The following is a 15,860-nucleotide window of genomic DNA, read 5'->3' on the forward strand; positions in this document are numbered from 1 at the left end:
TTCTAAAGAAAATCAAAATCGCAAGTGGAATATTAAGTTGAAATTAAATTAAAAATTGAAAGAAGAAATAAATCAAAATAAGTAAACTATAAATCTTTTGAAGAATATATTAAAAAAAAGGAAATAAAATAAAAAATTAAAAGAAAGTGAAAGTGAAAGCATAAAGGATCTGATTCATAAACTCCAGGTACGTGAACATTTTATTTTATTTTTTTCCTCCTCCCCTTGTCAACAAAAAAAATGGAAGAACTAAGAGCCACGGTAACGACTATGACTGGAGCCATAAATCGGTTTATGGAACAGATCAAGTTGGTAGAGGCTAGAATAGGGACAATAGAAGCAAGTTTGAGTAATAACGCATTGGGAAATGTTTTAGATAGGATAGAGCGTCTTGAAAGTAGGCAGGTTGCCGCAGTGTCACCGGTGGTCACCGACGAAGGATCCCTTCAACGACCACGAACCGAAACGGAGTTGAAAGATATAAGCCGCCTTCCTGATAGCGTAAAAGAATTGAGAACCTTTGAGGGCAATCCAACTCAGTATGTTTCCTGGGTTCATTCAGTGGAAACTATACTGAAGGATTTTGAAATAGTTAAAGACAAACCGATTTATCGTGCAATTATACAAAGTGTCCGCCAAAAAGTTATAGGAGCTGCAGACACAGCTCTGGTATCATATAATATATTCGACAGTGATTGGACAGAAATCAAACGAATACTTTCCCTTCACTATGCTGATAAACGAGATATACAAACCTTGCAACATCAGCTTAATCAGCTTTCACAGGGATCTTCAAGCGTAGATGAGTTCTATTCGACAGTTAATCATCAACTTTCACTTATTATCAATAAATTAAAGACAGAATCCCACAGTGAGGAAACCATAAAAGCCTTAGTCGGAACGTACAGGAACAGAGCGTTAGACATTTTCGTACGAGGATTAAAACCGGACCTTTCCCGTATGATTATAATACAGCGGCCAGGAAATCTCCCTGAAGCGTATTCCGCTTGTCTGGAGTTGCAGAATCTAACCATGCGAAATAACATAATATATGCAAAGACAAAAACAAATGGTCCGAACCCCACTGAAATGAATTCTCGTCCTGGGCCTTCACGGCCTCCAAAACCATTTCATCGGCATTCGGGATGGCAGAATCAGAATTCTCGGCCTAACAATTGGGAATATAATAAGAATCCTAACTTTCGTGTAAATCAACATTCAAATTATGATAAGCCAGCGTTACCTCCACGGTATCCGGCCATAAAACACGAACCGATGGATGTCGATAGGACAATTCAATCTCGTCGGATAAATTACATCAATCATCCTAGGACGGCTGAAAAAAGAGGCGCATACGAAGTAAGCACAGGAAACAATCTAAACTTTATCATATTGAAACTTTTTCTGATGAAGACCCCATGACTGAGAATGGGTCAGAGACAGACACTTGTCAGGAAGAAACTGTAGGCGAAATAAATTTTATGGAGGAAGGCCATCAAGCTTACCCTACATAGAATACCCTTCTGCTAATGGCGCTACTTTATGTTTTTTGATTGACACGGGTTCCAACAAGAACTTTTGCAACCGACGCTTATCACATGGTAGCATAACTTTGGAAAAACCAGTAAAGATTCGATCAGTAGGAGGAGATATTGATATAGATAGGAAAGTAATTGGACCATTTTTCAAATTTTTAGGAATAAGTGAACCTGTTGAATTTTACGTTTTGCCAACGCTGGAAACATTTGACGGAATAATTGGGGACGACACCCTTAAAGAATTGGGTGCTTTAGTTGACAGAAAGGAAAATGTTTTAGTTTTGAAAAATTGTTTTAAAATACCATTAAAAGAAAAGGTAACAACAGAGTCAAATTATGTATTAGGTGAAGAGTATGAACCAGAAGTTAGGACAAGAATAGAAAACCTTATTAATAAATACAAGCCACTTTTTGGACCACTCGATGGTAGTGAACTAGCATCAACGAACGTTCAGGCAGAAATCAGGACAAATACAGACGAGCCAATATATACTAAAAGCTATCCGTATCCAGTCTGCATGAGGGAAGAGGTAGAGAGACAAATACAAGAATTACTTTCGGAAGGAGTAATAAGACCCTCGAAGAGTCCATATAATTCACCAATTTGGGTAGTACCCAAGAAGCCAAAACCCAATGGTGAAAAGCAATATCGAATGGTAGTGGACTTTAAACGTCTAAATGCCATAACCATTTCAGATACCTACCCAATTCCGGATATTACGTCGACTTTAGCTAGTCTAGGTAAAGCAAAATATTTCACGACAATAGATCTCACATCAGGCTTTCATCAAATAGCCATGAACCCAAAGGACATTCCAAAACCTTCTCTTTCAACGGCAAACGGTAAATACGAATTCTTAAGATTGCCTTTTGGCCTTAAGAATGCCCCTGCTATATTTCAGAGAATGATAGATGATGTCCTCCGGGAGTACATAGGGAAAATTTGTTTTGTCTACATTGACGACATAATAGTAATTGGGGACAATATAAGAAATCATCTGAAGAATATAGATACCATTTTTGCGAGGCTCCACGAAGCTAATCTTAAGGTGAATCTTGACAAAACACATTTCATGAAAACCGAGGTGGAATTTCAGCAAAGAAAATAAAGATATACACTGATCATCAGCCTTTGACATTTGCACTAGGAAATAGAAATTTTAATGCCAAATTAAAACGGTGGAAAGCGCGTATTGAAGAATATAACCACGAGTTGATTTATAAGCCTGGTAAATCGAACCATGTGGCTGATGCCCTCTCAAGGTTAAAAAGTGCCTCAAATTATTTGTATCACTCTTCTACTGAGACGGCTAGTGAAGGAATGACAACGAATTCGGATGAGACCCGAACTGCTTCAGAGGGGCGAGAGGACGATGATCTTTCTTCAGCGGCAACAGTTCACAGTGCAGAACAAGATGCCTCTGACTTGATACCCCATGTGGTGGTACCTATAAACGTGTTTAAGAATCAAATTATACTAAGAATCGGAATGGACATGACAGCGATTGAAGAACCACACCGTGGTTATACAAGGCATTTCATTTCCTCGCAAAATTGGTCGCAAGAAAAACTTATAACTTTGTTTAAGGAAAAACTTCGACCAAATATCCTTAACGGAATAAAAGCACCAGAAAGTCTTCTTGGTGACATACAGGAAATTTATATTGATCATTTTTCTAAATATAAAGTGAGAATAACACAGAGGCTAGTTACAGATATAACTTCGAAAGAACGTCAATTTGAAATAATCGAAGCCGAGCATAGAAGAGCTCATCGTAATCCCAGGGAAAATTGTGAACAAATTTTAGAGCAATTCTACTTCCCGCATATGCGCGCTAATATTAGGAAATATGTTGCTAGCTGTGATGTTTGTAATAGATGCAAGTACGACAGAAAACCTCCACAAATACATCGTCAAGAAACACCTGATCCCAAATTTCCATGCGAAATCCTCCACATGGATATCATGGAAATTCAAGGACAAAAATTCATTACCTGCATAGACAAGTTTACCAAATTCGCTAAATTCTTTGCTATTAAGGACAGATCATTGATCCAAGTGCGGAAAAAATTAGTTAAAGTTTTGCATTATTTCACAGTGCCAAAAATTCTTGTTACTGATAACGAACGCAGCTTCTTAAGCCCTTTAATTGAAACGTTCATTAAGTCTTTAGGTATTAAATTATATCTTACGCCGGTACAAAGAAGTGAGGTGAACGGGCAGGTTGAGAGACTACACTCGACGATAATTGAAATTTATAGATGTTTAAGGGCTGAATACCCCAATCTGTCAGTAAAGGAATTAATTGAAGTCTGTGTCGATAGATATAATAATACCATTCATTCAACAACAAAGAAAAGACCATGTGACTTATTTTTTAATAGAAATGGTAAAGCGAATTATGAAAATCTTTTATCAGAACAAAGGAAAGTTAACTCGGACCTTAGACTCTTACTTAAAAGACACATGACAATTCGTAATGCACGAATGAATAAAAAAAGGCAGAGCCCAAAAAAATATAGAAAGGGTGAAAGAATATATGTTGCTATCAAAACAATCAAAGGAAAAAACAAAGCGTTATATAGAAAAGAAATAGTTGAAAAGGATAATACGGTAACGGTGTTGACAAGGAGCGGAAGAAGGATCCACAAGGAACATATAAAGAATATAAATGGACAAAGTCCAAAGAAAAAATATTAAATTGTAACAGCTCCTTTTTGTTTCACTCACTTACATATAAAAATAAAACAAAATAAAAGAGCATCAGCTCAGGTATGTCAGTCTCCGGATGGTGCACTAATACCATGGAATGGCGAGTTGCATCACGGGCTACAGATGCAATGGCGTCATGGTATGAGATCATCATTTAGTGTTCAAAGCAAACCAAGGAACTACACATAACCTGGCTGAACTAACATATTAACCTGAAATTGAAAAGTATACTTCTTATATATAACTAAATGAAAGAAAATCAGCTCAGGTAGGCAGCTTCCGGGTGATGCACTAATATTATAGAATGACGAGTCGCATCACGGGCTACGGATGCGATGGCGGTATGATATAAGGTCATCATTTAGCGTTCAATGTAAACCAAGGAACTATCCATAACCTAGCTGACAGAGAACCAAAACGTAATAACGAAGAATTGAAACAAAAAAAAGAAAAAAGGGAAACCCTTATCATTAAACTGAAATAAAATAAAAATATTAACTAAACATAACTGTCATAACAAGAGCATTCCTGTAAGTGGGATGGATAAATCGTACCCTAGTAGGTCGAGGGAGGCATGCCTGCTCTCGACTAAACCGGACTAATACGAAGTCCCCATGGCAAGCTCGAGAAAAAGGACAGTCACCAAAAAGCAAGAATTGCAATGAGAAAAAATAAAAGAATAAAATATACAAATCCAAAAAATCTTTGCAGTAGTAATTTCTACTGATTGTGATAATCAAACTTGGTCCATGGCTTAAGAGACTGTTGTTTGTTCATTCACTAGAAAGCAGATAATTACTCTGAATTTGAAGATTAATAAGGAAATAAAAATGTATCAAAGAAAAATAATCCAATTATATGAAAAGAGAAAAATTTATATGTAAATTCTGAAAAAAGAAAAAAAAGAAGAAAAAATATTTAATCATTCTTCATCTACACATTTCATCATCATGACATCGCCCAATCTTTATTGATATAATTAACTTATACTATTTTCAGAAAGTATTTTTTATAATCATGCATCTCAGAATAATTCTCTTCATCGCATTCAACCTGATTGCTTTTGTGAATTGCCTGCAAATCTATCAGTACAAAACACCGCTGGTTTCTTTGAAGATTGGTAATGGATGGATAGTAGATGGGAACTTCAAGATCATACATGTCATCAACTTGGAACAATATATAGACGCAGCTGCAAATGTATCATATCTAATCGAACGACACATCCCGCCAAGTAAAAACAAGGAATTCATTTTACACCACATGTTACAGATGCAAGAACGCCTTAATGCATTGATAAATGTAAAAAGAAGAACGCTTAGATCAATCAATTGGATCGGATCAGCGTGGAAATGGGTTGGTGGAAGCCCTGATTCAACGGATTGGGATAATATACTAAGGAGTCAAGAAAGTATAATCCTAAACAATAATGAGCAATACAAAATTAACGAAGAGCTCCAGCAGAAGACCAACCAGGTTACAAAGAAGATTAATGAAATAATCAGCAGAATGAATAATATCACGAGTGGGAAAGACTATACCTTAATAGAACAAAATACCATCAACGAGGTCATTATTTTGAGGGATGAAATAAATGAAATTGTCCGAGCCTGCCAGTTGGCTAAGAGCGGAATTGTCAATACTAATTTGCTGGACCAATCGGAGATAAATAGAGTTATTGACGAGTTGGAGACGCTACCTTATGGCAATGCAATAGAGGCAGTGGAATATGGAACCCCATCAATTTACACGAACGGTTCGCTACTATTGTACATCCTGTCAATACCACAAATTGGGAAACAGTTTTATAATTTGCTTCTCACAAGAGCTACTATTGATGACGGAAAGCAAATATATCTGCCATTCGAGAGGGTCCTTGTTAGTGAAGCTGAGACTTATGGTATCAAGGATAACTGCCTTTTTATAAACAATTCGACAGTTTGTAAAAGATCATCCCTGGTTAAATTAGAAGAAGGGGACTGCCTTAACACCATTCTCAGAGGCGGATCGCCGAAATGTAAATATAGACACACCCAAGAAGAAATTGTTGAATTATTGAGTGACAACGTTATCTACCTGACAAACTACAAGGGCTTCATAGAGTCGAACAGCAAAAAAGAGTTTCTTAATGGCACATACCTTCTACAACTTTCCAATGAGTCGGTGACTATCGGGAATCATTCTTACTCGAGCACTTCCATCACGGAGGTTCAAGCCTTACCACCAGTGCTAGCAAATATTACACATAACGACCTACTGCTTGACATAGAATATGTCCATGAGATGGGCCTAAATAACATCAACCGATTGAACCAGTTGGGAGTAAGATTTAATGGTACCATTGGAATTAACGCTATGTTCATTGCCTCAGTTACCTTTTGCATTGGATGGCTGTGGTACCAACAAACAAGGAAATTAAATCTCCCAAAGTTACGTGTCCAATTCCCCACCGTAGATTCGCAGATCTGCGGGACGCAGATATTTAAGGAGGGAGGAGTTAACGACGTTGGCGACACTGTGCCAAAAATTAATTCCGCAGCATAAGCTATTTCCACGATTCTAACTTTAACACGCGCTTCCGATCCAGTTACAATATTGCAAACCATGAGAAACAACTTTTGCATTATCAGCGTCTGCATACTGGCGCATGTTGGTGGAACATGATCCATGAGGCTAACGAGCCAACAAAGTTGGCTAAGAACAGTTAGTCTTGGCTTTGGCGTGTTCGAGTTTAGTAGTGAATTGATTAAATAATTTTGTTTGTTAATTTTGAAGTGAGATTTAAAATAATTGTAAATGTTGAAGATAATTAAAAGTAATTTGTTTAATCCTTTAAAAGTGAATAACCTGTGTTTCATTTAATAATAGGCGCAGTTGGAAGCGCCTAAAAATTAATTTTTTTCAACGTGACCGATTGAAATCCTTTAACTTAAATAAATAAATAAATAAATAAATAAATAAATAAATAAATAAATAAATAAATAAATAAATAAATAAATAAATAAATAAATAAATAAATAAAGCTTTGAAGCTTTTTAAGCCATTACCTCAGTAAGTATGGACTTGCACCCGAAAAAAATTGCACCGTTGTAACAGGATCGGCAATTTTTTTTCAAAGCCATGCGGGACGAACTGTTAAACTTCATTTGGTGTGAGAGGTACAGGAAGGTGTATAACGATTTAGTTCGTATTCAAACCTGATCTATACCTGGAAGTAATATTATTATATGTAATCTTATGACTCCCATTGAGAGTTTTCGTGTAAAAATGTCTGATTTGTGAGTGAGGTACCGGAAGGAGCGGTCCGATATGACCTATCTTCTATACATAGAAGACCTCATAAACCAGACTTCTTTACATGGAAGACCTCCGAAAGGGGTCTCTTATAAAGGAGACATCAATATGGAAGACCTCCAAAGGAGCCTTCTTTACATGGAAGGCCTCCGAAAGGGGTCTTCCATACGTCTACTATACGTAGAAGACCTTCTAAAGGCGTCTTCTATACGTAAAAGACCTCCTAAAGGAGTCTTCTTTACGTAGAAGACCACTTAAATGTGTCTCTATCTAAAGGGGTCCACCTAAAGGGGTCTTCTATACATAGAAGACCACCCAGAGAGGTAAAAGACCTCCTAAAGGTCTTCTATACATAGAGGACCTCTTAAAAGGGTCTTCCATACATAGAAGACCTCTTTAAAGGGGTCTTCTGTATATAGAAGACCTCCTAAAGGGGTATTCTATACACAGAAAACCATCTAAAGGGGTCTTCTGTACATAGACGACAACCTAAATGTGTCTTCTATACATAGAAGGCCTCTTTAAAGGGTCTTCTATACATATAAGACCCCCTAAAGAGGGTTTCTTAACCTGGAAGACCTCCTAAGGGGTATTCTATTTAGAAAAGACCTCTTAAAAGGGTCTTCTATTCACAGAAGACCTCCTAAAAGGGTCTTCTATACATAGAAAACCATCTAAAACGGTATTTTATACATAGAAGACGACCTAAACGGGTCTTCTATACATAGAAGACCATCTAAAGGGGTCTTCTATACATAGAAGACCATCTAAAGATGTCTTCTATATATAGAAGACGACCTAAACGGGTCTTCTATAAATAGAAGGCCACCTAAAGGGGTCTTCTGTACATAGAAGGCCACCTAAAGGGGTCTTCTATACATAGAAGACAACCTAAGGGGGGTCTTCTATACATAGAAGACAACCTAAGGGGGGTCTTCTATCATAGAAGACAACCTATACATAGAAATCAACCTAATGGGACACTCTTTATTTGGAAGACCTCCGGAAGAGCTCTTCTATACATAGAAGACCATTTAAAGGGGTCTTTTATACACAGAAGACCTCCTAAAGAGGGTCTTCTATACATAGATGATCTCCTAAAGGGGTATTTACTTAAAAATCTAATTTGATCTTCAAGACAGTTTCACTTGACAATTTTTAACACACGCTTTACATTACCATTACAGATTGATGACTACGATGGAACCACCACAACTAGCGGCGAACTTTTAACATGGGGCACCCGCATAGCGTTGCATTTTAAGAATCTACGCATGCGCCATGATGACATTGTTGGTATATCGGCTCGAAATAGTACCCATTTAACTTCACTTGTCTTAGGGTGTCTCTTCAATTGCAATCCTTTTCATGCTGTTAATCCGAACTTTCAGGAAGGTATGTTAAACTCAATGTATGGCGACGAACTTCTAACTCACTTATCCCCCGCTTTACATTTTTAGCAACAATAAGCCATTGTTTTGCCATAACAAAACCTCAAATTATTTTCTGCGATGGTGGCGATTATGAGAAAATCAAAAAGGTAACCAAAGCCTTTAAACCCACAATCTATACATTGACGGAACACATTAATGGGGTGCCATCAGTATTGGATCTCTTGGAGCCTTCAAAATTGGAACGTTTTTATCAGTAAGTTTGCATGGTTTTCAATTATTATTCGGAACAACCTTTAATAATAGCATATTTGCAGACCGGAAAACCTTATATTGGGAGCTGATCAAACCGTTGCCATTCTGTGCTCCTCGGGTACAACAGGTTTGCCAAAAGCTGTCACCTTATCGGCCCATAAACTAGTGATTACCAATCCGTAAGTAAATGAGTTTCTGTCTTCCACACTTTCTCACTATAAATCTTGTGATGGTTTCATTACAGATTCTCCAATGTTGATACCGTTTTCTACACCTCTAGTGGCTTAGATTGGGCAAGTGGTCTTGCGGCACTACTACAAAATTGTTATATGGGTTTAACACGCATCATAAGTCGCAAGCCCTTCAATGCCGTTGAATTTGTCGAAATGACCAAAAAATATAAAATATCAGCGGCGATTTTGGCCCCCGTCCATTTGGTGGAATTGCTCGATTGTCCCATATTTACCAAGGAAAATATGTCCACCTTCAAGATGTTAACATGTGGTGGTGGTTATGTTTCCAAACAAGTTGTGGAAAAACTTCTCGCTGTCCTGCCACAGCTGTTGATAATTATCGGATATGGCATGACTGAAGTTAGTGGTGTTGCAATTAACATTGGCGCTCAGCGCAGTCTTTCGGTGGGAAAACTTTGTGCCAACATTCAGTTGCGCATAGTTGATGACGATGGGCACAATTTGGGACCAAATGAAACTGGCGAAATTTTAGTACATCTGCCCTACTCATGGTCTGGTTATTACGGTAACCCCATGGAGACACAACGTATGTACGATTCCCTCGGTTGGTATCATACCGGAGATTTGGGTTATATGGACGAGGATGGTTACCTTTATATTGTGGATCGTAAAAAGGATATTTTGAAGTATAAAGGAGTACACTTTTGGCCCGGAGAAATTGAAAATGCCATACGAGAGTTGCCCGATGTGGTGGATTGTTGTGTGGTGGGTTTATTAGATGAACGTTATGGTGATGTTTCGGGTGCCTTGGTGCTAAAGAGAAGTGGTAGCAAATTGACTGCGAAAGAAATCGTTGATCATGTTCGTAATCGTTTGGTGGATCCGCACAAGCAGCTGCATAATGGTGCATTTTTTGTTGATAAATTACCACAAAATAATAATGGCAAACTTCTAAAACGTGAGGCAAAGGAAGTACTAAAATCGCTGCTGAATCAATCATCATCTTTAGATCGTTAAGTTCATTTTTATTAATTGTTAATTAAATAATTAGATGTTTTATTAATTGTTAAACGTTATATTTATTGAAACTCCAAAGTAAAATACTGTGCAAAAATTTACAGAAAATATGTGAACATAACTTATAAGTGGCAACTTTTCAGATTTTTTTTGCAAATTAGAAACATTGTGGCGTTTTTTGAAAAAATAAAAAATACCACCATATAGCTGTATAGGTCATGGTAAAATATGAAACAAATGCATTATCCCTTATCCCTATTATCCCTACCGTTAAAAAAGTTTCTGCACAGACTGCATACAAGTTTTTCATTGCAGTTTTTTATATATTTTCTATTGACATCATACTTAATTAGCTGGCCCATTACAGAACATTTGTTCCATAGGCCAAACTAAGAAAATATCGCCATTTTTCTCTGTTTATTTCTACGCTTTCTGAAAAACCGCGCATTTTCATCTCTTCATCCGCTTGCTTGCGCCATCTATTCCTTGGCCTGCCAATTCTGCGTGCACCGCCATGTGGCTTGAATTTATACGCCTTTTTAGCGGGTTCATCATCGCTCATTCTTATTATATGGCCTAGCCATCGCAATCGCTGCATCTCGATATGGATGTTGTTCTATAGCAGATACAGCTCGTGGTTCATGCGACGTCGATATTCACCGTCAACGTATTGGTCCGTAGATCTTTCGAAGAATTTTTCTCTCAAACACACCAAGCACTGTCATGTCTGCTTCACTGCCGACCAAGAAGAAGGCACACAAATTTCTGAATATTGGCATCTTTTGACAGTGTGTTAGTAAGGTTGTATGCACGCATGCTGCAAAACAAAAACAAATCAAAACATTTGTTCTCTTTTGTCTGCTCTTTCGTTGCGTTCGGGTCGTGTGTGTATAAATTGCCGAAAAACTTCGTAACTTCAACAATACCAAAGAACGGCTTTGGTCCGCTTGCGCAAGTACCCATGAAGCCTGCAGGCTTCGGAGCAATACATCAGCACGGGTAGTATCAGTGTTTTGTAGAGCGTTATTTTTCTTTGAGATGTGGCTTTATTTTTAAAGTGCTTACTTAAACCTAAGTAGCATCTGTTGGCCAATACAATTCTTCTTTTTACGTCACAACTGATGTCGTTTGTTTTGTTTACGGCGGTACCGAGGTAGACAAAGTCTTTTACTACCTCAAAATTATATGAACCAACTTCCACAGTTGGTCCGAGCCCAATGGACGCATTGCGCGCCGACACCATCAACTTGGTCTACTCACAGTTTACCGCCAGACCCACTCTAGCAGATTCTCCTTCGACCTTCTTAAAGGTATCAGTTACTTATTTTACTGATCGTCCCATGATGTCTATATCATCAGCATAAGCAAGTAACATGTGGCTATTGGTGTAGATTGTGCCATTTCTTTTGACGTTTACCTCACGTATAACCTTTTCCAGCAGGATGTTGAAGAGCTCACTCATCGGAGAGGTTCTTTCCTATTTTAACTGAGGATCTCGTGTCAGTTAAAGTCATATTACAAACCGAATGAGCTTTGCGGAGATACCAAATTCCGACATAGCTTGGAATACCTTTGAACGCAGCGGGCTGTCGAAGGCTGCTTTATAATCGACAAAAAAGTGGTAGGTGTCGATCTGCATCTCGTGGGTCTTCTCCAGGATTTGCCGCAGGGTAAATATCTGGTCAATGGTGGACTTCCCAGGTCTAAAGCCGCATTGGTATAGCCCAATTATCTCGTGGAACATAGGCTTTAATCGTTCGCACAATATCCCTGACACGATATTATAGGCAATAGGGAGTAGACTTATGCCCCTATAGATAGAGCATACAGTCTTATCTCCTTTCTCGTGGACGGGGCACAGGATACTCCTCGGAACGAACGCACATCCAACACGCTCGATGAATGTCTTCCATCTATCACAACGCGATCAATTTGATTTCTTGTTTTCTGATCTGGAGACAGCCAGGATGTTGAGATGTACAGGAACCACAATGAAGTCCGAAAATTCTACCAAAGAGTGAAACATCAAACTGATGACTTTGGAACTGGCACATCCCCCTGTAGAGACCAGGAAGGCAATCTGGTAACTGATACAGATGTGCTAAGGATATGGAATGAAAATTTTTCAAAACTGTTGGTATTCAATAGCAGCGAAGACGACGAAGATACCACAGACCCAATCCCAGTAGATGGTATTGAATGTATACCGCCCAGCCAAGATGAGGTAAATACAGCAATAAATCGGCTGAAGAATAATGAGGCAGCAGGAAGCCAGACAAAATGTTTGCAACAACTTCAGGAAGATAAGTTATTGCATGTGGAAATTACACATTTATACATATATGTATGTATATTTTCCTATATAATAGCCCTATAGATATCAAGGGGGCTTGTTTATATTTTGAAGATAACTATAAATGTTAATAGACGTGTCTTTTTATGGTCTCCGTCTGTCTGATAATGTTTATATGATAATGATTTACTTTTATGATTTTTTTAAACAATGCTAAGTCACTTCCGAATGACGATTGCACATTGGGGAAGCCAAATGACTATACAAAAATACAGAAGTAATTAAATTTACCTGGTGATCGGAAAAATGAATTGCAAAATTTTGTCTAGAAATATGAAAAATATAGAATCAAAAAATGAGTTAAATCTAAACCGATTAGATCAGTGGGAATTTGTGGTGCCCATTAAATTTTGTTTGTTATTATGATCACAATGTTTTATCAGTGGACATTTGTTTTTAAATTGTCTTTTTAAACATAAATTAAGTTCACCTGTAACACTCGAAGTTAACAGACGTGCTTATTTTGTCGCGCATTGTGTCGATTTTTTTCAATCCTTTCCAAGTTTCAATTTGAACATCATTATGCAAATGGAGCAAGCACCAACAAATGTGTGTTATAAATGTAAAACATCAATAACAACTTCATCTTTCGTATGGTGTCGCAGCTGCGATAGGAAATTTCATTTTCAACCGTGTTCGGTGCTCTCTGAGGCAAGCTACAAAGCAATGGGTAGTACGAAAAAACAAGAGTGGAAATGTGAAGTTTGCAAACCGAGGCATAAATCCAACAACAGCTACCATACAATCGTTTATCAACCTGCTCAACTGAGTCTCGAAGAAACATCACAACAACCGCACGTTAGTTCACAACAACAACAAAGAGACCAAGTGAACGACGATGTTGATGATGCTTTCAATGAAAACAGAAAACGTTTCAGAGACAACTCAACAACAACATCCACAAGCTACAATAACAACAACAACCCCTACCACAGAGAATTTACAGAGCTTCGAACAGATATGGGAGAGATTAAAATAGCCATACAAGGAATGCTAAACAATATGAATGCACTGACTGCATCAAATAACAACATGGCAGAGAAACTTAATGTAAGTCTCAACAAAATCAATGAGACTCTCTGTAACATCTCTTCTCAGGTCAATGATCTCCAAAATAGAGACCGTGAAAAGAGTAAACAAATCTAAGAAATTAATGTGCAAATGAACGAAATGGACACAAAAATAAGAAAGCTTGAGCAAAAGTCATTAGAAAAAAAAATTGAAATAAATAATGCTAATGCAACAAAAATGGAAGCAGGTGCCGTGGTCAAAAAAATTGCAGCCGCTGTTGGCGTCGAAGTCAACGACGCTCATATTAATAATGCATACAGCATAAAATCAAAAAACAAAATAATAGTTGAGTTCTCTTCCATAAATAAGAAAAAAGAAATGATGCAAAATATGAAGGGACATCGTGTGGACGAGAATGTACTGGATGAAAACAACAACAACCCAACCAACAGATTCATCTATGTAAACGACGAGCTTACTGCTGACAATAGGCGTCTTTTATGGATGGCAAAAGTAAAAGCAAAGGAGAATGGCTGGAGATATGTTTGGGTTAAAGATGGACGTATATATGCTAGAAAAAACGAAAACACTTCACAAATACCCATAAACAACCAGTCAGATATTGAGATGATCACAGGAGAACAATAAATATACACTTTTTTAACCCAGTCCAAAATCTAATGCGAAAATTTAATAAATTAAATAAATAAAATCATTAAAAAACTGCCTATTTTTTAAACTTTTTTTATGAAAAAAGATATATGCCAAAACAAATTCAGAACAATAATTATTCAAAATTTACAAATAAAAGAATTAATAAAAAATGGATTTTGATAATACAATCCTACATACTTTCAGTGAAGTTGATAAATATATAAATAACAAATCAATATCATTAATATGCATGAATATTCGGTCGCTTCGCAAAAATTTTACAGAATTTTTAGTTAGAATAAAAGACATAATAAATAAACTAGAAATAATAATTCTCACTGAAACCAACATAAGCGATGATGAAACTCAATTTTATCATATAAACGGCTACAATTCCGTCTATCTGAATAGAGAAAATAGAGGAGGAGGAATCGCAATTTATATAAAAGATCATATTCCGTTTGAAACCATAGACTTAAATACAAGATATACTGAATCCCTACAACTACAACTAACAATATATCCAAATAAAATAATCACAGTCATCTCATGTTATCGACCTCCAAGTCTTAATATTAAAAATTTTATTGAAGAGCTAAACGAATGCGTAAGTAAAATCAACAAAAAACAAGAATTGATATTAGTAGGCGATATGAACCTCGATATTAGCACAAATAATATGTCGGCAAAAAGATACAAGGAATGCTAAACAATATGAATGCACTGACTGCATCAAATAACAACATGGCAGAGAAACTTAATGTAAGTCTCAACAAAATCAATGAGACTCTCTGTAACATCTCTTCTCAGGTCAATGATCTCCAAAATAGAGACCGTGAAAAGAGTAAACAAATCCAAGAAATTAATGTGCAAATGAACGAAATGGACACAAAAATAAGAAAGCTTGAGCAAAAGTCATTAGAAAAAAACATTGAAATAAATAATGCTAATGCAACAAAAATGGAAGCAGGTGCCGTGGTCAAAAAAATTGCAGCCGCTGTTGGCGTCGAAGTCAACGACGCTCATATTAATAATGCATACAGCATAAAATCAAAAAACAAAATAATAGTTGAGTTCTCTTCCATAAATAAGAAAAAAGAAATGATGCAAAATATGAAGGGACATCGTGTGGACGAGAATGTACTGGATGAAAACAACAACCCAACCAACAGATTCATCTATGTAAACGACGAGCTGACAATAGACGTCTTTTATGGATGGCAAAAGTAAAAGAGAATGGCTGGAGATATGTTTGGGTTAAAGATGGACGTATATATGCTAGAAAAAACGAAAACACTTCACAAATACCCATAAACAACCAGTCAGATATTGAGATGATCACAGGAGAACAATAAATATACACTTTTTTAACCCAGTCCAAAATCTAATGCGAAAATTTAATAAATTAAATAAATAAAATCATTAAAAAACTGCCTATTT

At 36.9% G+C, this 15,860-nt stretch overlaps 1 protein-coding gene across 2 annotated transcripts in view; it reads left to right on the forward strand.

Annotated features, from left to right (window-relative positions):
- LOC141387762 (uncharacterized) overlaps positions 1–10,510 on the forward strand; it is a 39,670-nt gene extending 29,160 nt beyond the window's left edge. For both annotated transcript variants that reach the window (XM_073957941.1, XM_073957940.1), the window contains exons 2-5: positions 8,733–8,940; positions 9,006–9,192; positions 9,254–9,370; positions 9,436–10,510. In XM_073957941.1, coding sequence (XP_073814042.1) covers positions 8,733–8,940; positions 9,006–9,192; positions 9,254–9,370; positions 9,436–10,402 — 1,479 coding nt within the window. In that variant the 3' untranslated portion in view covers positions 10,403–10,510. The remainder of the gene's footprint in view (positions 1–8,732; positions 8,941–9,005; positions 9,193–9,253; positions 9,371–9,435) is intronic.
- The last annotated feature ends 5,350 nt before the right edge of the window (positions 10,511–15,860 follow it).

The sequence above is a fragment of the Musca autumnalis genome, unplaced genomic scaffold (genome assembly GCF_047663935.1).
Source record: "Musca autumnalis isolate F117 unplaced genomic scaffold, ASM4766393v1 scaffold_5, whole genome shotgun sequence".
Lineage (NCBI taxonomy): Eukaryota > Metazoa > Arthropoda > Insecta > Diptera > Muscidae > Musca > Musca autumnalis.